This window comes from Zalophus californianus, chromosome 10, assembly GCF_009762305.2.
Source record: "Zalophus californianus isolate mZalCal1 chromosome 10, mZalCal1.pri.v2, whole genome shotgun sequence".
NCBI lineage: Eukaryota > Metazoa > Chordata > Mammalia > Carnivora > Otariidae > Zalophus > Zalophus californianus.
In genome coordinates, this window is record NC_045604.1 from 49,124,756 (window position 1) to 49,148,653 (window position 23,898).

At 34.7% G+C, this 23,898-nt stretch overlaps 1 protein-coding gene across 8 annotated transcripts in view; it reads right to left on the reverse strand.

Moving 5' to 3' along the window:
- Positions 1–23,898, reverse strand: part of RASAL2 (RAS protein activator like 2) — a 355,523-nt gene that overhangs the window by 216,452 nt on the left and 115,173 nt on the right. For 4 of the 8 annotated variants that reach the window (XM_035722101.1, XM_027610621.2, XM_027610622.2 and 1 more), the window contains exon 1: positions 21,680–22,572. The exons of the other annotated variants lie outside the window; for them this stretch is intronic. In XM_035722101.1, the coding sequence (XP_035577994.1) occupies positions 21,680–22,277 (598 nt within the window). In that variant the 5' untranslated portion in view covers positions 22,278–22,572. Of the gene's footprint in view, positions 1–21,679; positions 22,573–23,898 lie in introns of those variants that run through there. 8 annotated transcript variants of the gene reach the window in all.

Genomic DNA, 23,898 nt, shown 5'->3' on the forward strand with positions numbered 1-23,898 from the left:
TTGGGATCGAGCCCCGCATCGGGCTCCCTGCTCAGCGGGAGGCCTGCTTCTCCCTCTCCCACTCCCCCTGCTTATGTTCTCTCTCTGTGTCTCTCTGTCAAATAAATAAAACCTCAAAAAAAATAAAATAGAGAAAGTTTCATTTTTTTTCTTCCTAATCTGAATGCCTTTATTATTCTTTTTAAAGATTTTATTTATTTGAGAGAGAGAGCACGAGCGGGGGGTGGGGGAGTAGGGACAGAAGGAGAAGCAGACTCCCCGCTGAGCAGGAGTTTGACACGGGCTCGATCCCAGGACGCTGGGATGATGACCTGAGCCAAAGGCAGACACTTAACCCACTGAGCCACCCAGGCGCCCTGAATTCCTTTATTTCTTTCCATTGCCTAACTGCCCTGTCTTGGACTTCCCGTAAAATGTCAAGTAAAGATGAGGTCACACTGGAGTAAGACTCATGTTCTTTAAGGAGAGAGAGATCTGAAGACACAGAAAAGACACACAAAGAAGGCGGCCATGTGATGATGGAGAAAGAGATTGTAGTGATCAAGCTAAAAGCTAAGGACTGCCAATGAACACCTGAAGCTAGGATAAAGTCATGGAAGAGATTCACCCTCAAAGCCTTCAGAAGGAACCAACCTTTCTCACACCTAGATTTCAGAATTCTGGCCTCCTACCTGTGAGAGAATAAATTTGTTGTTTTAAGTCATTTGTAATGTAATGTAATTTGTTATATTAGCCCTAGGAAATAAATACAGAAGCTAAGATGGTCAACTGGAACCAGCATCATGGTAGAAGAAACTTTAAAAAGTTCATAAAAAATAAATTTTTAAGTGCTAAAAACAAGCAAAAACACACAAGACTTGATGATGAATTAGATTTGGTGACAGAAAGGGAAAATGAGGTATTAAAAAAGAAGCCACAGTTTATGTATTAACAAACTGGATGGTAGACTGTGATTTCATAAAGTTTCTTGGCATGTGATCTATTTCTAAATATTATAATAAACTTTTTGCCTTTAACTTCTATCTACAAATTCCTAAAGCTTGTGTTCTAATCTTAATAATTATCAGACTATTTCATTCATCTTCTTTGGTAGCATTTCAGAGATCTGTAACTGAAGCAAAAAAATAAAAAGGGACTGACTGCCAGTCCCAAAACATACCAAAAAGTACCCTTAAAAACAAAATAAATATTACCTTTAATTTTCTAATCCACATGCAACTATAAACATTAAATTATAGCATTTACATTTTATTTAAATGTCACTGTTCATATTGCCCTATCACTGAGATAACTTATTCCCATCCTAACATTCTCTTTCATGTATAAGTGAATAGAAAAATCTCAGAGTAAGTAAATTATTTGAATATTCATAACCTATACCTGGATTTTTATTATTCCATTTTACATTTAAAATACAACATTTCAGGGACGCCTGAGTGGCTCAGTCGTTCAGCATCTGCCTTCGACTCAGGTCATGGTCCCAGGGTCCTGGGATCGAGTCCCGCATCGGGCTCTCTGCTGGGCAGGAGGCCTGCTTCTCCTCTCCCACTCCCCCTGCTTGTATTCCCTCTCTCACTGTGTCTCTCTGTCAAATAAATCAGTAAATAAAATCTTTAAAAAAATAAAATAAAATACATTTCATAAGTTTAGAATATAATTTTCCACTTAATTTTATTTTCAAATCTTGAATTTCTTTCAATTCCTCAGAATTACTTTTGTAATAAAAATTATTCAGACTAAATCACAATCTCAAAGTGAATTATGGGGAAATTATCTGAAGAAAAAAAACCTCCTAAGATAGTTTTTTAGATTACAAGTTTTCAAGCATTTTATTCTCTTGAATAACATAATTTTTTCCTTTATTAAAAAAATTATAAATTAACACTGATTCTAGGGCACCTGGGTGGCTCAGTTGGTTAACATCCAACTCTTGATTTTGGCTCAGGTCATGATCTCAGGGTGATGGGATGGAGCCCCATGTTGGGCTCCAAACTCAGCTTGAGATTCTGTCTCCCTCTGCCCCCCACCTCTGGCCACTTGTGTGCGCTCGCTCTCTTTCTAAATAAATAAATAGATAAAATCTTTTTAAAAAATTAGCATTGATTCTGGACCCCAATGAGAAATCATCTGGCAAATTTGAAACTTTTATGTATATGTTTTCTGATCTGACCATTTGACTCTTTGAACCTTTTAAAAATCTTTAGCTAAATCTAGCTAATTTAAAATAGCCAAACTCTTCTATAAGATTTTATTTCATATACTGCCTCTATTTCCAACCAACTTTGAAAAGATTAGCTATACCATTAATGATAATGAAAAAGTAGTTATATTTTTATTTTCCTACTAGACTATAAGCATCTGAGGAAAAGAACTCTCTCATCATTTTTATGCACATAGCAGCCACTTGATCAATAATTAATTGAATTGAATTCATTAAAATACAATTCTGTGGTAGAAGCTAAACGTTCTTTTAAGGTACTTTTTAGCTCATATTTTATTATCATTATAATTATTCAACCATTCCTTGTCACTACTTTCATCCTTTTTTGTTTCTTTAAAAGAAATCAAAACTACATTTGAATTAAAACTAAGTAGAAAATAAGGAATTATTCAGTTAATATCTAGAACTTACACATACTGATTTTTATATAGATTTTTAATATAATATGGCAATAAGGATCTACATTTTTTAAATGAAGAAGAAAACACAAAAGGATTTTTTTTTTTAAAGATTTTATTTACTTATTTGACAGAGAGACACAGCAAGAGAGGGAACACAAGCAGGGGGAGTAGGAGATGGAGAAGAAGGCTTCCTGCTGAGCAGGGAGCTCGATGCGGGGCTTGATCCCAGGACCCTGGGATCATGGCCTGAGCCAAAGGCAGATGCTTAACGACTGAGCCAACCAGGAGCCCCTAGAAGGAAATGTTTTAACAGAAGTATCAACACTCCCACATTATACATATATAGTAGCTTTTGATTACTAGTTAAGCTGATTAAAAACTGTATACATATTTAATGAGCAAATTAATGTCAATGCAGAGATGAATAAAGCTATCCACTTATATAGCACCTTTCTCCTACAGATCTCAAAGCATTTTCAAAAATTTTCTTTACCATCTTCCATGAAGTGAGCAGATGGCAGGACTCTTCTAGCTTTAGATGGCAAGATTTAGACACAAAAAGGTTAAGCCATTTCCCAAAGAGTCCAAGAGAATCAGGAGCAAAACAGAAATAGAACCCCACACTGACTCTTAATCTCCCATTAAAACTATCAGACCTCACTATTAACCGTTGTATTTTCTGATCCTAGAATTTTATAAATAACAGTAATGATAGCACCAATAAACATGGTGCTTATTACTAAGAGCTAGCCACTGACTGTACGAAGGACTTTACCTGCATAATCTCATTTAAGCTACACAGAAGCCTTGTGAGGTTGGTATTATCACTACTTCCATATCACAAATAGAGAGATTGAGGCTTAGAGCATTTCAGTAAATTGATCATAGTCACACTGTTAATAAATAGTAAAGTGAGGATTTGAACCAAAGTAGTTTGACATATGACTACAATCATATGCTACATCTGAGTTACCCCCAGGAGTCAAAAGATTTGTAGTCTCATCAAACTAGATTTTGTACTTTTTGGTAATTTGGTCTAGGTAGATGACCACTTGTCCCAGATTACACATGTTGTCCCTAAGTAATTGTTAGTGGTGCCCCTTTCAAACATCACAAGCCTCTCTGTTTAGATTATAAATTATAAGGTCAGCTTAATATTAGGCATGTGTTTTATCTTCTCTTGACTTTATTTTACTGAACTGTAGTTTGATTAGAGGACTTCCAAGTTTTTTTAAAAAATTCTAAAATAATGTAACAACTTAAAAAGCATGAAGACACAGGTATCTAGGTAGGTTTTTACTTATATAAATATTCACTATAGTCCTCACAGTTATAAATTTTCACACAGATATTAAAGTTTACCAAACACAGAAATGTTCACTAGTTAATTGACCCCTTATAAAAATCAATTCCCACTTGAATCCATTCCTGAACCTCTACTGATCACTGCTGAATACTGTATGAGTACAAAATAACTGCACAGCTAAACTGCTAGTCTTCCAAATGAGACAGAATTTCAAAAACTAGTGAGATCTATGTTGGAAAAGAGCTCAGATCCCATGTAAAAGCTGTGATAAGGAAGAATATAGAAGAGTCATATCATTTAACAACTGCAGAAAATTGATATGGATGATGGCAAGCTAGTCTCTCTAAAGAAAACATGAGAAACGATTAAGAAAGAGCCTTGGACCAGACAGCATGGTGTAGACTCAATTCTTCCTACTACTCCCTAATAAAGGTCACTATAAACATCAAAACTTCAAAAGGTAGCCACAGAACTCTGAAAATGGAGGGGCGCCTGGGTGGCTCAGTCAGTTAAGCGTCTGCCAGGGTCCTGGGATCGACACCCACATCAGGCTCCTTGCTCAGCGGGGAGCCTGCTTCTCCCTCTCCCTCTGCTGCTCCCCCCTGCTTGTGCTGTCAATTAAATAAAATTTTAAAAATCTTAAAAAAAAAAAAAAAAAAGAAGAACTCTGAAAATGGAAATATGGCTGACATGCTGAGGGCCCTAGGTCTGGAGGAACACCGCAGCAGGACATCTTGTAACCCTTCTTCAGGAGAAGGTGACCCAGGCCTAGCCCCAAACCTAGCAACAGAAAGCAGCCTACATAGGCTCATTCCTTTCGACAACATTAGGCAAGCCTAACAGTACTGGTGAGGGCATATTGATAGGGAGTGCAAACTGAGCAGCCCATAGAAACACTCCCCTCCCCTACTGAGACACACTAGGTAGCTAAGTGAGGCACAGGAGAGAGTGTGCCACCACAATATGGGCCCAGGCTGGGAACCATTCTCCGTCTCCCACAGGCAGTGGAATCCTGCCACAGCAGCCCAGCCTGGAAAGCCTCTCTGTCCCCATGGGCTGGAAACAACTTTCTCCCTCCTAGAGGCACAGATGGCTTATTCTGGGGAAGCTCATTTCAATCCCTCACCTAACACCAGCAGGGACTATTAGGAGGCCCAGATAAACCAAGGAGACCAAGCAGTATTGCAACAGATCTGAAACTTAAATTGTCAGTGGAACCATACCCTTTAAGAGAAAGCTTGTAGTTACATGCTAACCTAAATAGGGTGACTGCCTGCTAAAATAAAAGATTTAAAAAAAATTCTTTTTAATAAAATAAAAGATTTAAATAGGACCCAGAGTTTCCTAACATAATAGCTAATTATTCAAGATTCAATAAAAAAAAATTCTGTATTATACCAGAAAACAGGAATAATACAACTTGAATGTGACAATCAACTGAGATGAATCAGATGTTTAAATTGAGAAGGAATTTAAAGCAGCCATCATAAAGTGCTTCACAATCAATTGGAAATTCTGTTGAAACAAATTAAGAAAATCCCAACAAAGAAATAGAAGTTCAAAAAAGAACCATATATAAATTATAAACTGAAAAATAAAATAACATTGATAAAAAGCTCACTGGAACAGCACAATAGTAGAATGGAGATGACAGAAGACAGATTCAGCAAACTTGAGGACGGATCAACAGAATTTACTAAATAAATGAGCTACAGAGATAAAAGAGCCTGAAAAAATAATAAATTTCAAAAGAATAAAGACCTGCAGAACATTGTTAAAAGATCAAACATCCGTATCACTGGGGTCCCAGAAGAGGTGAAATAAAACAGGGATAAAAGAGTATGAAAAAATCATGGCTGAAGTCCTCCCAGAAGGGTTAGCAAAAGATATAGGTCTACCCTTCAAGAAGCTGAGCAAACCCAGATAGGACAGACCCAAAGAAATTCAAGATAAGACGTATCATAATTAAACTTCTGAGAACTAGACAAAGAATAAATCTTGAAAGCAAACAGAGAGACACTACCTACTGGGAAATACCAATTCAAATTCCAGTGGATTTCTCATCTGAAACCACAGAGGCCTGACAGAAGTGAGACAACATTTTTCAAGTGCTGAAAGAAAAAAACTGTCAACTGCAAATTCTGTACCTGGTAAAACTACCCTTCAGAAATGAAGGGGAAATAAAAACATTCTCAGATGAAGGAAAACTAAAACAACTTTTTACTAACAGATGTACCCTTAGAGAATGACAAAGGGGAATTCTTCTAAGAGAAAGAAAATAACAAAAAGAGGAATTTTAGAGAATCAGCAAGGAAAAAAATGGTGGAAAGAGCAGAAATATGACATATAATAGTCTATCCTTCTCATGAGCTTTATAAATATTTTTTGATTGAAGCAAAAATTACAATACCGTCTGATACTCAAGGCAATGATATTTTAAAGTGGGAAGGTTAAAGGGACCTAGATGGAAGAAAAGATTTCCATACTTCACTCACTCAAAGTGGTAAAATGTTGACACCAGTAAAATGTGATGTCATATATGAATATTGTAATAGCTCTCAAGCAATCACTAAGAAAACTATACAAAGTAATACACTCAAAACCACTGTGAGTAAATCAAGAAACAAACCTATGGTTGAAATAAGTTCTCAATCCTGGTGCTCTGGATAGTGAGTGACCAACTGAATTGAGGAGAGAGCTGAAGATAAACACCATAGCAAGAGAACACAGATCTTTATTTGGAAAGAACTTTACAGACTAAGCAGTCCAACTACAGCCTCTACATATACTTCTCTGCATAGGCATATGTGTTTGGGGAGGGAGGCAAAATTCATCTGTACTATTATCATCTGCATTTAACAGCCAAATGAAGAGTAAGTAAAGACATCCAACATACTGCACTGATATTGGTAGGTTGCCTGCCACCCTTTGATCACTTTTCCCATTATAATCTTTGGTCTATCTCTGTCAGAGGAAGGGAAGGCATTCAGTAAAAGTTACTGAATTTTACCCATGATCAAGGCTCAACTTATTGTAGTTAAATTAAAGATAGAAGAATAGAGATAGTAGATTGGTAAAAGATTCAGGTCAAACTCTCAGGGTCTTCCATTTCTCATTTCTAAATCCAAAGTTGCCTTAAAAGGGGAAAGAACTTCCTTCAGGAAATATATTTAGCCCCACATACAAAATGTTTCTCCCCATAAAATAAACTTATTAGTTTCTCCACAATGTACTTATTACGAAATAACAGATGTGAAAGGGTCTAAAAACTACAAAGAACCCCGAAAATATGCAGTACTTTTGTTGTTTATTTTATAACATAGCTCGGAGATCTTTTGATGTCTATAGATAGAGAGCATTTAATTCTTTAATACAGTTACTCAGCATTCTGTATTTTACCCCAAGGGCTGATACAATTTACATTAATATTCATTTAGTATATATACAAACTAAAAATATAGAACTCCACATGGAAGCATGATTATCAAAATCTAAATATTCAGATATATTCATAACTTCATCCTATTTCATTTTTTATAAATTATTAACTATTTATTCTTTCCCCAGAATTCAACCTTGTGCTTTACCTCTTACACTTTTATTTTAAAACTGTGTTGTTAAATTAAAACAATGCAGCAAAAGAATATAGCACAAGGGCCTAGTTTTCCAATAAACTGAAATAGGTATAAATTTTAAAATGTAGAAAGAATAGACTCTTCTAATGATTTTGTTATATATACACATACTCACACAATTATATATAGTAATAAAATAACTGCACAGATAAAGTAAAATGTGAAGAAGGATGTCATACTGCAATAGCACACCTTTGTTCAGATAAAACATTCCAAACAAAATTTCACTTCTAGTTCTTGGTTTATTTTAATAATGAATGCATAGCTGCAATTGCAATTATAACCCAGATTTTGTTTAAAATAAAAAACTTCCATAAATTCCCACTTCATACTTTTTCAACATAAATTCTCAATCATCCATCACGTCCTCCCTCACCCACCGCCATACACACACATATACATTATTTAGTATGAAATTCTGGCAACCACTTTAAATTATTTATTTTAAGTGGTATTTTCCAATACTATTTACCCTTGGATAAAAGGTCCCTTTGCATCTAATATTTGAAGTAATCTAATGCTGACAAAGAAAACTGACTAAAAATAACAAAAATGGTCCTATTAATATGGTTTCATTATTTTAAAAAAAATGTAATGAACACTTGCTTCAGAAGAAATGGGATTCAGAAGAAAATATTAAATTCCCTTTGGCTGAACAAAATGATACATTTAGAATTCAATAGAGGACAAGAACAGGAAAGCATTATTCAAAGGAATATAATCTCAAACTGGAGACTAACAGCAATATCTGAGGCATAACTGTCAATCCAATAAATTGGAGTATAAATTAGAGAGGATTAATAAACCAGTTACAATCATGATTTCTACTAGCAACCAACCCCTGTTCACTGTGGACAACAGGTATTCATAAAACACTGTTTGAAAAGCCATGTCCTACATGTTGGGATGAGCACTGAGTGGTATATGTAAGCGGTGAATCATTAAATGCTACATGTAAAACTAGTATTTCACTGTATGTTAACTGGAATTTGAATAAAAACTTGGAAAAAGGAAGGAAAAAAAAAGCCATGCCCTAAAGCTAATTCATAGGTCAAAAAGCAACTCAAGTTACCGTTAAATATAAAATCATCAAATCTATAAATGTGAATTCATTTAAATACTTTATATTTTATTATAGACATAGCCAGTTACCAAAATGTTAAATATTTTAAAATTTTTAAATTGAAAACAACTTTTAAATGCCATCGATCTGTTTTTAATAAACTAGAAAGGGACCTTTATTACCTTATTTTAAAAGCAGAACACCTCCATCCAACTCAAGGACAAATAATATTACAAGAAGGTTTATTGTTTAAAACTCCTGCTTTAGGATGCTGTCAAGAGGATGAAGGTAAATAAAACATTAATACTAGAATATCAATGCCTAGTCTCCACACATTAGAATCATCACACTTTCTTAAAAATGTTCCTTACTCTATGATTCTGGTAAGTTCTACTGTGAAATGGATGAGTTCCAAAAGGTAGAGTTTTCAGTAGTCCCTTGGATAGAGAGCAATGTCTAAACACTTTGAATAAAAAAGGTTCATTATAAGTTGCTTAAAATACCATCACTACTACTTGGGAATGTTAATCATGCCTTTCTCAAAGAAAATTTGAAGAATGGAATCACTAAATACCCATGACCAGTGATCATTATTTTACATTTATTGTCAGTAATTTGCTGTATATTATTCTGCCAGTAGTATAAAATCATCACTAGTATTTACTCTACATCTGTAGTATATAAAACACTGTACTAAACATATACCAGGCATGGGCTCTGCCTCTCTTTTAAAAAAGCTTAGATCTGGGAATAAACCCACAAATGCTGACAGCAACTCATATGTTCTAACCACCAGATACCACTTTTCTTCAGAACAACAAACCACACACATAGCATTCAAAATACCCTTTATTTTGGCCAAGGTTATGGTTATATACTGTGCTGAGTTATAACTGTATGGTATCCCTTAAAGCCTCAAACTATTTTGACATTTTGGTGAAAATGGACAGAACACAGAATTTCTGTTTTGTAAAAGCAAGTGAATAAATAATCATCATCAAATCCATATATTAGATACTAAGAGACTAAGGATACCTCAATGAGAAAATTCACATGAGAATGGCAGGAAAAAATGCCTGTGGTTTACTGACTCAAGCTCAGTCATTAAGAACCTGTTACTCATATGGATAGGGTTTCATAATCAAAGATTCAGAGTCATTACTCATCTTACTCTTCTCTTTGCTTCCTCACAAAGATATACCAGCCTTGAGCATGAGAAATTGACTAAAAACTGCCTCAGGCAGATAAAAATATGACAATCATCCCGGCAATGAAGACAAATAGCCACATTCATTAATCAAGCTACCAGTGGGAAACACTAGATCACGATGAAAACCACAGGTGTTGGAAATTGATAATTACTCAAAGTACTCAAATTAAGACTAAAATCTTATAAATATCTTGCACATTTATTAAATGAACACACAGATATGAAACATGAATCAAATAGCAAGACTGTAACATGTTTAGATAAAAATGGAAAACTGAATATGATTAAAAGTCTCAAAACACCACATCCTTATTTTGGACATAGGATAGATCCTTTACAAAATACAAGGGTAAATACCCAAGAGAAATGAAACGTAGGTCCATGTAAAAACTTGTTTATGAATGGTCATAGCAATTTAATTCATAATAGCCAAAAAGTAGAACAAGCCAATGTCTACCAACTGATGAATATATAAACAAAATGTATTATATCCATATAACAGAATATTATTTGGTCATAAAAGGAAATGAAGTACTGACAGATGCTATAACATAGATGAACCCTGAAAACATTATACTAATAAGAGGCCACACACAAAAGGCCACATATTATAGGATTCCATTATATGAAATCTACAGGCACATCTATGGAGACAGAAAATACTTTAGTAGTTACCTATGGTTGGGGTAAGGTGGTGGGCAATTGGAAAGTGACTACTAATAAATAGTTTCTTTTTTCATGTTATAAAATTTATTGCAGTGTGGTTACACAACTCTTTGAATATACTAAAACAATTAAACTGTGCGAGAGGGAAAACATTGTGATTCCACATACATGAGCTACCTAGAGTAGTCAAATTCATACAGACAGAAAGTACGCTGGTTACCAGGGACTGGCGAGAGAGAAGAAAGGGGAGTTACTGTATAATGGATACAGAATTTCAGTTTGGGAAGATGAAATACTCAGAGATGGATGGTAGTGATGGTTGTACAGAAATGTGAATGTACTTAATTCTACTGAAACTCTACACTTAAAAAGATTAAAATGGTAAATTTTATGGTACGTATATGTTACCATAACTCAAAAGTTCAGTTGAGTTGTATACTTTAAGTGAATAAACTGTATGGTATGTAAATTATATCTCAACAAAGCTGTTAAATAAAAATAAATAAGGTATATGTGTGTGTATAAAAGAAAGAATAGTAAGCCTGCCAACACAATGGGTAAACTCCTAATCAATAATCACAAAAGTTGAGTGGCTCTGCTAATAGGCTCTGGTTAGCCTCAAATAAGATGGCCAGATGTGCCAAGGTCAGGGTGCTAGCCTTGACACTCTCACTACCCCCACAGCCCCTGCCTGAGTGATTTCATCCACTCCTGTGGCTTCAGCATCCATGTGCTCATGATTCCCAAATGTATCTTCACATAGAAACCGATCTCTGCTGTTGAACTGCTGCCCCATTATTTCTCAGTGCTCAATGGGCAGATACTCCCAGGTTCCTGAAAACTTCTCAGACATCATATGCTCAGAAAGCCACAAAATGGAGAGGTAAGAAGAGGGGCTTGAAGTCAGAGAGACCTGGGATCTACCACTTACTAGCTGGGCAGTCTTAGAGATGTATGGAGCTTTTCTGATTCTCTAATTCCTTACTTTTAAAAGGAGAATTCTTCCAACTACCCACAGGATTATTCAGAGGAGTAAACCAGATAAATGAATATAAAGTACTCAGAAAAACCAAGCATTTAGAAATTACTAAACACATATTCACTGCTTCCCCCTTTAAACTTGCTCTACTTCTTTATTCTCAAATTCAGTTAAAAATGTCATCATGTTCCAAATCTATAAACCTTGTTATTATTGATCCCTATTTGCCTTCTGAATTATTCTAGAAATTCTATCCATCTCAGGAATGCCTTTTTACTGGAATTTCTACCCTCACTTGACACTTCTTTAATTTAGGCTTCTATTATGTCTTACTTAAACTCTGACACAATTGTATCTCTTCATCATCAGTCCATCATCCATGCTGACATAAAATTGTCCTCCAAAAAATGAAACTTATCTCCTACTCTAAAATCTGTTACCTTTGAAATCCAAAAGCCTTAGCTTGGTGTTCAGCATAGAACTCTTTGAACACTAACTCGCTTTCCTTTGTAGTCACATGTACTCACATTCCCACCCTCTATGTTTTTCACTTTGTGAACTTCTCACCATTCCCTAGATATACTCCTGACACTCACATTGTTCCCTTTGTAGAATACCCCTAATTCCTTTCCTTTACTTGGGAGACTTTTATTAATCCAAACCTATTTCAAATGACATGTTGTCAGAGACTGTGTTATTTTTTACATATCCGCCTCCTCACCATGTTGTAAACTACTAGAACATGGATGATGGGCTACATTCATTCTGTATCACCCTTGGTTGCTGGTGATGAAGGAAAAAAAGGGGGAGTCAACACTGAAGATCCAGATCCAGTTACATTAAGAAATTTTCGCTCTAAGGTAAATGCCAGAGACAACTAGTGTTTGGTATAAATCACACCATAAAGTTTCAGCCAGTGAAATAAATTATTAATCACAATATTTAAAACTAAAACTGAATCCTTTGTTTTGTTATTATTGTTGTTTGCTTCTTGTTTCTTAAGACTTTACTAGTAAACCAAGGAACAACTCATTTTTAAAGGACTGAGGAGTAAAAAATTGACCCAGTTGCAACATACATCAAAAAATACTTCTTGGATGACAAGGCAAGTTTTAGAATGGTTAATTGAGAATTCTACTCGTTTTTAGCCTAGGCCCTAACATTAGAATCTCTAATTTTGGAAACTGAGATTAATAGCAAAATCTAACACTGAGGGACAGGTACAAGTTTATGGCATCATGCCCCTAAGTGAACCAACAGATTACCTATGAAGAAATAAATTCTATCCTAGGTTAGAGGTGGCTCAGCACTCAAGATTAGGGATAGTCTAAAAAAACTACTCTATGGTTGATGTCACCATTAACTACCATTGACCACACTGGACTGGATCCTTTGCCTAATATCTCAACAAAGAATGTCTTCTGATTATCTCAGGGCTTGGTAATGAAAGGCTCAACAACTCAAATTTCCAGAAATTTAGCATGAAAAAAGATACTGGCAGCCAGAAATTGGGTTAACAGCTAAATAATCTTTTTTTTAGGAAATGGACTAGGATATTTCAGATAAATAAATAAATTGGCTAAGAAATTTTATTACTTAGGATACTGGGCTCTCTCTTATACATTTATTTCTCAATGACTTGGTGAATATAAGTTAAATACTTTGTTTTAGCCAAAAAAGTCAAGCTAGCCAGTTATTTGTTAAGGAAAGTCTTTGCACATAAAGCACATACTTTTTTCATTTTATTTGTCAAATTGCTCAGAAATTGCAAAACCACACGGAAAGAGTGAAATCTGATCATTTAAGCATGAGACAAAAAGAACAAGAAAATTTTACTTTCAAGAATAGCTTCATTGGAACCTTTGGTACAAATTCAATAAGGGAAATAAATAAAAGTAAGTTTTTTTATCAATTATACCTAATAATTAGCTTGAATTTTTATATTAGTTGGATTTACTTAAGTATGAGGCAAAAATAATTACTCATTTTGTTAACATTGGAGGTACTTAGCACATATTAATGAACCAGAAATCCAGGTGAAAATAATTTTAAAAACATAAAGTACCAAAATGAAAAACAAGCAGAAAAAGTTATCAATAATAATGACTGCAAAAATTTAAATCATTTCAAAGTAAAATTGCTAAATAATAAAAGCACCATGAATGAATTCACTAGAGATAATTTTTCCCCCCTAGGCGCTGGGCTTGGCACTTAACGTGGAAACTGAACTCACTACCCTGTGATCAACACCTGAGCTGAGATCAAGAGCCAGATGTTCAACTGACTGAACCACCCAGGCGCCCCCACTAGAGATAATTTCTACAGTGTTATTTACATTCTAATATTTAGAAGAGGATTACATTTTATTCAAGGGGCTAAAAAAGCAATACACAGTTCTGATCTCATAATCACTTGATAATAAGATCCAAAAAACATTACTGTGTAATCTGAGAGGTAGGAACATAGTTACAGGTGACTTACCAAAACAAAACTAAACAAAAAATGATCTTAGCAAAAAGTGCTAGCATACCTCAGCAAAAAACACCTTAAAATAATTGTCCACCGTAGGTTATCCCAGACATTTCAATGTTAGTTAAGTAACAGGAAAAAGAATGATAAGAACAATACGTCTCAATAGATACCTATTTAATACAACTCAGTAGTCAACTTCGATTGATACTCTAAAATATCAAATATAGGGGCATCTGGGGTGGCTCAGATGGTTAAGCATCTGCCTTCAGCTCAGGTCACGATCTCAGGGTCCTGGGATCGAGCCCCGCATCGAGCTCCCTGCTCGGCAGGGAACCTGCTTCTCCCTCTCCCTCTGCTGCTCCCCCTGCTTGTGCTCTCTCGCTCCATCAAATAAATGAATAAAATCTTTAAAATAAATAAATAAATAATCAAATATAAAATTTCTTAATGTGAGAAGCATATTTAAATCTAGAGTCAAAATCCTATTTTTTGTAATACTGGTTATTAACTCTAAGGATTTAAATAATAATAGGTGTTACCAGTGGTACATTGCTAAAAATTTAACAGCTACCACTTTTGAAACACTACCACCCACAACCATTACCATCTTTTGATTTGCAACATTTCTGAGGTATTTGAGGTATCTCAAATAACCACCATGGTTAATTTGAAGGTATCAGTGCAACGTCATTACATGGCAATTGAGGATAGATACACATTAATAGACTGGCTTCTGCAAGCTGGCTCCAATACATCACTGAGCATTATTAACTTCCACTGAGCTCTTACTACTTGACAAGCACTGTGCTATAGACTATACATAGCCCATTTCATTTAATCCCCACAATAACCTACAAAGCATATATTACTTCATCTTACAAATGAGGAAACTGAGCCTCTGAGAGATAAAGTAATTTGCCCAAGATCACATTACTAATGAGTGACAGAGCCAGAATTTAAAAATATTTTTAATCATTTTAATTATCATTCTTCACTCCGACCCATTGTTATTAATGGGTCTGATTTTTAAATGAACTAACTCATCCACTTGCCTACTTATTTGTAGTACTACAGTAAATATCAATATTTTTGATAAGAAAAATGAGATCATGACCTGAACCAATATTTTTTATTGATATTTATTGTAGTACTATTACTGATGACGTACAGAGTTCAGAAACAGGTCTTCATGTCTCCAAAGACTGATTTTCTATCCCCTTAAACATTATGCTTCTAAAATAAGGGATGCTGATTTTAAATATCAGATAAATAATCAGTAATAAAATACAGCTCAGTACAAAAATCTACATACTTCATTATCATCTTTAAAATTAACTGTAAAGTATGCAATAAAAACAGAGCTCAATCACAAGTATAAAATATGTGATGGTTTTTTCTTTTATTAAAAACATTTTCAAAATCCTGATGGAAAAATTAAAGAAGTCATGAACAAATAGAAGTGTACATACACACACACAGCTCTTGGGTGGGACGTCCACATATTGTAAAAAACATTGCAATGGTTCTTCTACTGACTAAGCAGTTAGTAAGTAAGAAGCTAAAATAAAGTACTCCCAGAATTTGAGAACATATTTAGAAAATATCACTTAGACAAAACTGGTTATATTAAGAAATGATTTATAGGGGTGCCTGACTGGCTCGGTCGGTAGAGTATGCAACTCTTGGTCTCGTGGTTGTGAGTTCGAGTCCCACATTGGGTGTAGAGATTACTTAAAAAATAAAATCTTAAAAAAAAGAAATGATTGGGGCACCTGGTGGCTCAGTCCCATCTGACTTGATTTCAGCTGGAGTCATGATCTCCAGGTTATGAGATCAAGCCCCATCTCGGGCTCTGTGCTCTACGGGGAATCTGCTTGAGATTTTTCTCTCTCCCTCCTCACCTGCTCTTTTGCTCTCTGTCTCAAATAAATAAATAAATCGAAGAAAGAAAGAAAAGAAAAGAAAAAAAAGGAAAGAAAAGAAAAGAAAAGAAAAGAAAAGAAAAGAAAGAAAGAAAGAAAGAAAGAAAGAAAGAAAGAAAGAAAGAAAGAAAGAAAGAAGGAAGGAAAGAAAGAAGAAAGAAAGAAAGAAAGAAAGAAAGAAAGAAAGAAAGAAAGAAAGAAAGAAAGAAAGAAAGAAAGAAAGAAAGAAAGAAAGAAAAGAAAGAAAGAAAGAAAGAAAGAAAGAAAAAGAAAAAAGGTTTATAAATGTACAATTAAGATTGAAACATTTCTTAAATCTACTCCAAGAAGACTCCAGGATGTATCCTCATGAACAGATGGCTTTATTTTTATTTTAAAGCTACTATTTAAAAAAAAAAATTATTTATTTATTTGAGAAAGAGAGAGGATGAACGGGGGAGGAGCAGAGGGAAAGGGACAAGTAGACTTCCTGCTGAGCCAGGGCTCAAAATCAGGACCCTGAAATCATGATCTGAGCCAAAGTCAGATGCTTAACCCACTGAGCCACCCAGGTGCCCCTAAAGCTACTATTAATTGGGCTCCCACTGTAAGTTCAGCAAAGCACTTGACACATATTATCTCATTTAATATTTGTTACAACTTCATAGCATCTATATTACAGCTCTATTGTCTTTTATTAAATTTTAATTTTTATTCCAGTATAGTTAACATGCAGTGTTATATTAGTTTCAGCTGTAAAATAAAGTGATTCAACAGTTCTACACATTATCCAGTGCTCATCATGATTAAGTGTACTCTTTAATCCCCATCACCTATTTCACCCATTCCCACCCCCCACCCCCCCTTTGGTAATCACCAGTTTGTTCTCTATAATGAAAAGTCTGTTTCAGGGAGCCTGGGTGGCTCAGTCATTAAGCATCTGCGTTCGGCTCGGGTCATGATCCCAGAGTCCTGGGATTGAGCCCTGCATCGGGCTCCCCGCTCTGTGGGAAACCTGCTTTTCTCGCTCTCCCACTCCCTCTGCTTGTGTTCCCTCTCTTGCTGTGTCTCTGTCAAATAAATAAATAAAATCTTTTAAAAAAAAAAAAGTCTGTTTCTTGGTTTATCTCTCTCTCCTTTTTTCCCCCCTTTCCTCATTTGTTTTGTTTCTTAAATTCCACATGAGTGAAATCATATGGTATTTGCCTTTTTCTGATTGAATTATTCTCCCTAGCTCCATCCATGTTGCTACACACGGCAAGATTTCATTCTCTTTATGGCTCAGTAATATTCCATTGTATATATACACCACTTTTTCTTTATCCATTCATCTATTGGTGGACACTTGGGGATAGCTCTATTTTTTTTTTATAAAGACAACAGAATTAGGTAACTTATATCTCCTTCACAGCTAAAAAGAGGAAGAGCCAGAATTTAACCTCAGATCTAACTCCAACATAAGGACAAAGCAGTATATTACATAACTCTCATTGACCTGTTTGGTACCTGAAAATAAAATTAGAAATTTTACTTAATTAAAAATTAAAATCCTTATTTTTTACTATGGATTATGACCTGTATTAATGGTCTTCCTTATATTTTTCTCTGAAAAAATTTATACAATGATTTTTTACTTTTATAATTGGAGGAAAGTTTATTTGATTTTGCAGGGGGAAAAAAAAACCTTACTGCTTACAGAAATAGAAAAATCTGTGAAACGAGAAACTCCATGAAACATTTTTAAACACAGACACTCAGAATATTTTAAACATATGCTGAAGTCATGTAGAAAAGAATAATTTGGTACATATTAATATACAATATGCAAATATTAATACTGCAAATATAAATAGCTAATATTAATAGCTAATTAATAGCAAATATTAACAGCTAACATCCTAGCAAGGTGTTACACTAAATAGCTGAAATGCAGCAATTTTTTTGAAGATTTTATTTATTTATTTTTCAGAGAGAGCACACGCACCCAAACAGGGGGAGTGGCAGGCAGAGGGAGAAGCAGGCTCCCTGCTGAGCAAGGAGCCCGATGCAGGACTCGATCCCAGGACCCTGGGATCATGACCTGAGCCAAAGGCAGACGCTTAACCGACTGAGTCACCCAGGCATCCCTGAAATGCAGTGATTCTTATGAGAAATGGCAGAAAGTAACATATTTCTCTGTATTTTGCAAACATCTCTTTTAATTTATAATGAAGAGTAAATAGAAGGTCCAATTATAGAGATCTGAGGCACTATATAAGTTCTTATACTAATTAATCCTCACCACTATTTATTAGATGTACATCTTAGAAACTTACAATACTTTTATTTTTTCTAATTTGGTTAATGATTTCCTAGAATAAACGAGGAAGCTGCTAGTTACTTAATAAAATAATGTGCTATATTCCCAGCACTAAGAACAGTGTCTTAGGAACTCAATAAACAATTGCTGAATTAATGTATAGGGTCTTTTCCAATAGGATTTTTTAATGAAAAATTTGTTTAAAAATTGAATGAGCATATTAAAAGAAAATTATCTAGAAAAAAAATAGTCTTCTAATTCCCAAGTTAGGGGTATTTAAAAACATAATTAACACTGGGGAGAGAATATTCTTATTACTATGGCATTATAAATAATATCAGTTTAACCATACATACACTGTAATCAGAAAGAGAGAACTACATGGGGTATATTTAATTTCCTTTTCTACTTTTTTTTTTAAGCTTTCATTCCTATATCTACCTACTGACAGAGGAAGAAAAACAATTTAGGAATGAAACTGTCTCCTAGTAACTTAGAGTTTACATTCCATGCATGTTTACAATTACATGATTTTTTTCTAAGTTTCACATAGCTAGTAAGTGGCAACTAGTAGGCCCTATGATATTCTGTTGATTTGATATGCTGTGATGGGCTTATAGTTACTCCTCTCTTACTGGGTGTTTCAATTTACTTCCACTATTGCAAACATGTTGACTCATGCTTAGACATGGGCCCAAAGCAGTTGGAATTACTTTTAGCTATAAAAAGTAAAGTTGTATTTTTTATATTGTATCATTTGACCTACATATTATCTGACCTACATCAGCTAAAGGAATATATATTGCACAACTGGGGGGTTGAACATGGAATAGTAGTGAAGACTTTGAGCCTCTCTCTCTTAAAGTGGTTAGGGACCCTGAGCATGATATATTTCACTGCTTTAAGCATGAGGGTAATTATGGTCAGCTAGGGCACAAGAAGCTTATTTATGATCAGAACATACACATGCTCAGAACAAGTGTGGGTACACAGAATTTAAGACTAGAACATTGCAATTTACTTACATTTGTTAATTTTAACATTCAACAATCAGGTATCCTCTCTCTCTTTCCCATTAAAAAAAAACTCTATCAATGTAAGTTCATTTTCTTAACAGAAACAGGACCTAATATATATCGAACAAATGCTATGTGCCAAACACTGTTTTACATGCTTTAAATACAAACGACATTACTTAATGCCTCTTGCATCTTGCAGTTCATATTGAGGAAGAAAAGTAACAAACACTAGTGGGCTTCAAATTAAGAAATATACTGATTTTCTTAACACAGTCTTAAAGACATCTATGGTTTAATATTCCATACCTTGCTACAATACTATAATAGCAACCCTGATGACAACACTTTTTATTCACATGGCATCTGTGAATAGATGTTATGTAAACTATAATGTACATAGCATTTTCAAATTTCATCTATCACTTGTGAGGAAGGAATTACTATTCCACAAAGTGTAAAGACAGATTCAGAGATGAAACTTCACAGATGATAACTGGCATAGGTGGAAGTAGAATTCAGGTCTCTTGGGCCACTCTTGTGGGGAATGAGAAATGCAGGAAGGTTAACACCTGCAGAAGGTTAGAAAAGCATGAACATGGACTCTCTGCTGGGTGGGAGCTACTGCTCACTGAGAAAAGGAGATCTCCAGACAAGAATGAGCTCCAATCTTTGTATTAAATAGCATATTTCAGTTTTAAGAGCTTGAATCTTTACTGGTGAAGCGCTTACGGGATATCACAGTGTTTGTTTAATAAAAATTATTGATCTGACTGGAAAGAATACTGTGTACTGTTCTTTAATTATTGGACTTGAAATCCCTTCTAATAGCACCTTAAACAGTTTATGCTTCTACATGTATAATTACTCTAAAATTATAAGCGATGAAGAATATTAGGAAATATATTAGGAATATAATACAGAGTATTTTGTATCTCCTTAAATAAACCATAAATGTATAAAAAGTAGGGACAGAGTCTTTGAGCACATCACACATACTAGGCAGACAACAGCTTGGCAAATTTACTAGAAACTGAAAGTTAACTACAAAAGCCCAAAATCTTTATCAACACAAATATTTAAAAAAACCCTAACCCCCCCCCAAACCGTAATAGCTTTCTTTCATCAAATGCACACATATTAACTATTGAGAGGCACTGATCCTAAGAATTTATTTCAAACTCTTAATTTCCTTTAACACTCCTTTACATCATCCTGTCATCACCTGACAAGGAAGCACACATACTGGCATCCAAGAAAATCCAACAACATAGTTTTCCAAAAATTTCAACAGAATGTTAATACAGGCACATCAAAAATATTTTACTCTTGGTAATTATTTATAAGCCAAGGGTAAGAAGAAAATTTTAATAGTATCATTAAAATTTACTGAGCAAAAGAAAATCTAGGGAGGACAAGGTTTCGGAGGAATATTGAATTACTGGCACACATATATTTGGAAAACTCTTTTCAGTGATATGTCACCCTTTTGCATTCTCCATCTTCATTTTAAAAGAAACTAAACTGTACTCCAAAAACAAAATTCTTCAACAACTCCCATAATTTTCTAAAGAGTTTAAACTTTCGTGATGTGGTCAACCTTACAGTAAAGATAAACTAAACTATTCTAATAGCAAGAGCTTGTCCAAAAATGACCTCAACTGGATGGAGATACTATCAGAGTTTCAGTGCTGAGGTTTCCAAAAACAACAAACAAACAAACATGGGTTGTAACACATAACTGAAATAGTTCAGCAGATAAGGTCAATCATTTCCAAGGCAATCACATAAAACTTTTAAGAGTTCTTTTTTTGGATTTAACAATGCTACGATTAATAAAAAACATTTTTAAATTTAAACAAGTCCTAAATGAGGTTTTAAAAGCAATTGATGATTCTTTTGTCTGAAATGAATCAAACACAAGCTTCTATATTGTCACCTGAACAAATTCAAGATTTGCATCTCTTGCTTCCATATTCAAATTATGGATTTTTATGACATAAGCAAATCAAATTCCAACCAATTAAAAGCTATCAATACAATTCTGCTCTAAATAGTTCTAGTATTTGTTAGTTTTTATGAAAAGATAATAATAGAAATTGTTTAATTCTCAACTTTCGCATGAGGAAATTATTTGATTATTTCTCCTCTAAATCTCATTTAACTTGCAAAAGCATATCAATGGAGATAAATCAGGGTTAAAAAACAAAGCAAAACAAACAAAACCCTTTTCACACAGGCTCCAAAGTAGAATTCAAGAGTATAACATATAAAAAAAAAATTCTTTAATTTAACCAAATCTATTCTTTACTATTATTTACTATCATTCATTGAAAGAGGACTTCTGGAGTAGTATTTATCACTTGTTAAAAATTATACAAATTAAATAAATTTGTCTTATACTGAACAAATACAATGGGTTATCTTATTATAAAACACAAATAATTAAAATTCCATAGTAATTAAAATTGAGCCATCCCTTTTTTCTCCCCTTATTCATCACAATATACCTTCTCTTACTGGCTCATTGGTTGATTCTCCTTTTAGACTCAGCATCCTGGAGAAGCCATTGGAAAGAGTAGAGAAAATGCCACGGATGAAATATCCCTGCTGCTCAGACTCCTCTGGCCTCCCTGAAGTCGGCCACGGTCTAACAAATCTGATATTGCAGCGGGGTTCTGGCTCTGAAATAGATCTGGTGAATGGAACCCGAAGTGACTGAGTGTTGACCAGGTTCAGCTTCTCTGTTGATGTTCCAAGGACCTCGTTAGCAGAGGAAGAAGCATTATTGCCAACCATCTTTGGCATGACCTTTTGTTGCGGTTCATCCAAGTCTTTCTTATTAGTCTCCAACCTCTCCCTTTTGCCCCCTTTCCACCTAAAGCTGGGATGTCTTTGCCACCGATAAGCACCCAGTGGTTTTCCTAGATTGGAAACAGCATGTTCATTTTTCTTCCTCTTGCTTTTCACTGGACCACGCCATGGATAGCTCTTTAAGCTTGTTCCTATCTCTGCATTTGCATAAGCAGGTTCTGACAAAGATCTTCCATAGCTTGGAGGACAAAGTGATGTCTGTCTTTTAAAGATGCTCATCTTCCACGACTCCATTTTTTAACAACTTCTCTAAAACTTTAAGTTTCCTCTACTCTGCAGTATTTGCAGTCGAACCACACTTGTCCGTGCAGTCCAAAATATTCAACTGCTTAAGCAGCTTTCTTTGTGTGGCTTTGAACCACAGCAGATGTTGCTGCTTAAGAGCTGGTGTCATGTTATTACCCCATTTTCCCAGATCTCCGAAATTTCAGCAGCACCCAAAAATCTCTTGCCTGAAGCAAATAATCTTCAGAGTGTAGCAAAAGTAAAGATTTCCAGAAGATCATCTCGCTTCCTGCTGTAGGCTACAGTTCTGTACTAAGTTTTCAGGAAATGATTTTAAAGAAAATGAGAAGTGAAATAAAAGCGACAAAAAACCCACAAACACCTTTATGGACCAATAGCAGTTAAGTATTCACCATGCAAATGATAGTGGGTTAAAAACAGATTGTGAAAGTACTCAAGCTGACATCCACACTTGCCTAAAAGCCTGCCCTTTAAGTGACAACTCTTCAGAGTAGTTTCTAAAGTCTATATTTCAGAAATTTAATTTCAAGAAAATCACTGCTATTTTTAACCACAACTTCTCTCAAAATTAATACTGTTTTTCAATCAATAGGTAAAGTCATATACTGTTTTGTTCAAGTAGGCACTACAAGAAGGAGGAAAAATGAGCAAAGGAATGCCAAAATTTAAAGCCATTTTAAAAATAAAATATACTAGGGAGAATTTTAAAAGCATAAATGGACAAAAAAGAGAACAGGGACAGAGGATATTTGCTATGAACTACAGCAAAGGAAAAGCAAAGTCTTGTGGGAACTGGACCACAGGAACATACATATTTAGATGACTTCTAGAAGGGGAAAGTTTGCTTTGTAAATCTGGTTGGGATAAGCTGTCTGGAAATATATTCCCTAACTGTTTAAACAAAGAAATTCCTTTACTCTTCTTTGTGCTTACAACTTTAAAAAAAGAGCTGACTATTCAAAATTTTGTTAAAGCAAGTACCTTACAGGGAACCAAGATCATGAATGCCAAGTTTTTGGCTGGTTAATTTTTTTTTCAAATGTCTGCTCATAAACTCCTGAAAACAGGGGTTTCAAATGGAAAAAGTACTCAACCTCATTAGTAATTAGAGAAATGCAAATTAAAGCTATAATGAGATATCACTCACATCCAATAGCATGGCTAACATTTAAAGGGCTAAGAACACAGGTATTGGTGAGGATGTGGAGCAACCAGAAAACTCCTAACTGGTTAATAGGAACATAAAGTGGTTCAATTACTCTGAGACAAATTTGACATTTTCTTTACAAAGACAGACCTACATCTACCCTATCACCCTGAAGTTCCACTCATAGGCATTTATTCAAGAGAAATGAAAATATATATACTTGTACTTCAATGTTCACAGCTGCTTTATTTAGAACAGCCACAAACTGGAAACAACCCAAATGCCCATGACAGTAGAATGGATAAACAAACTGTGGTATTTTCATACAATGATGTACTACTCAGCCAGAAAAAGAATGAACTATTAACAACAACAAGAAAAATGTAGATGAATATCCCAGATATTATGACACAAAACGGAACTGGACACAGAAGAGTATATGCTGTATGATTCCATTTCTAT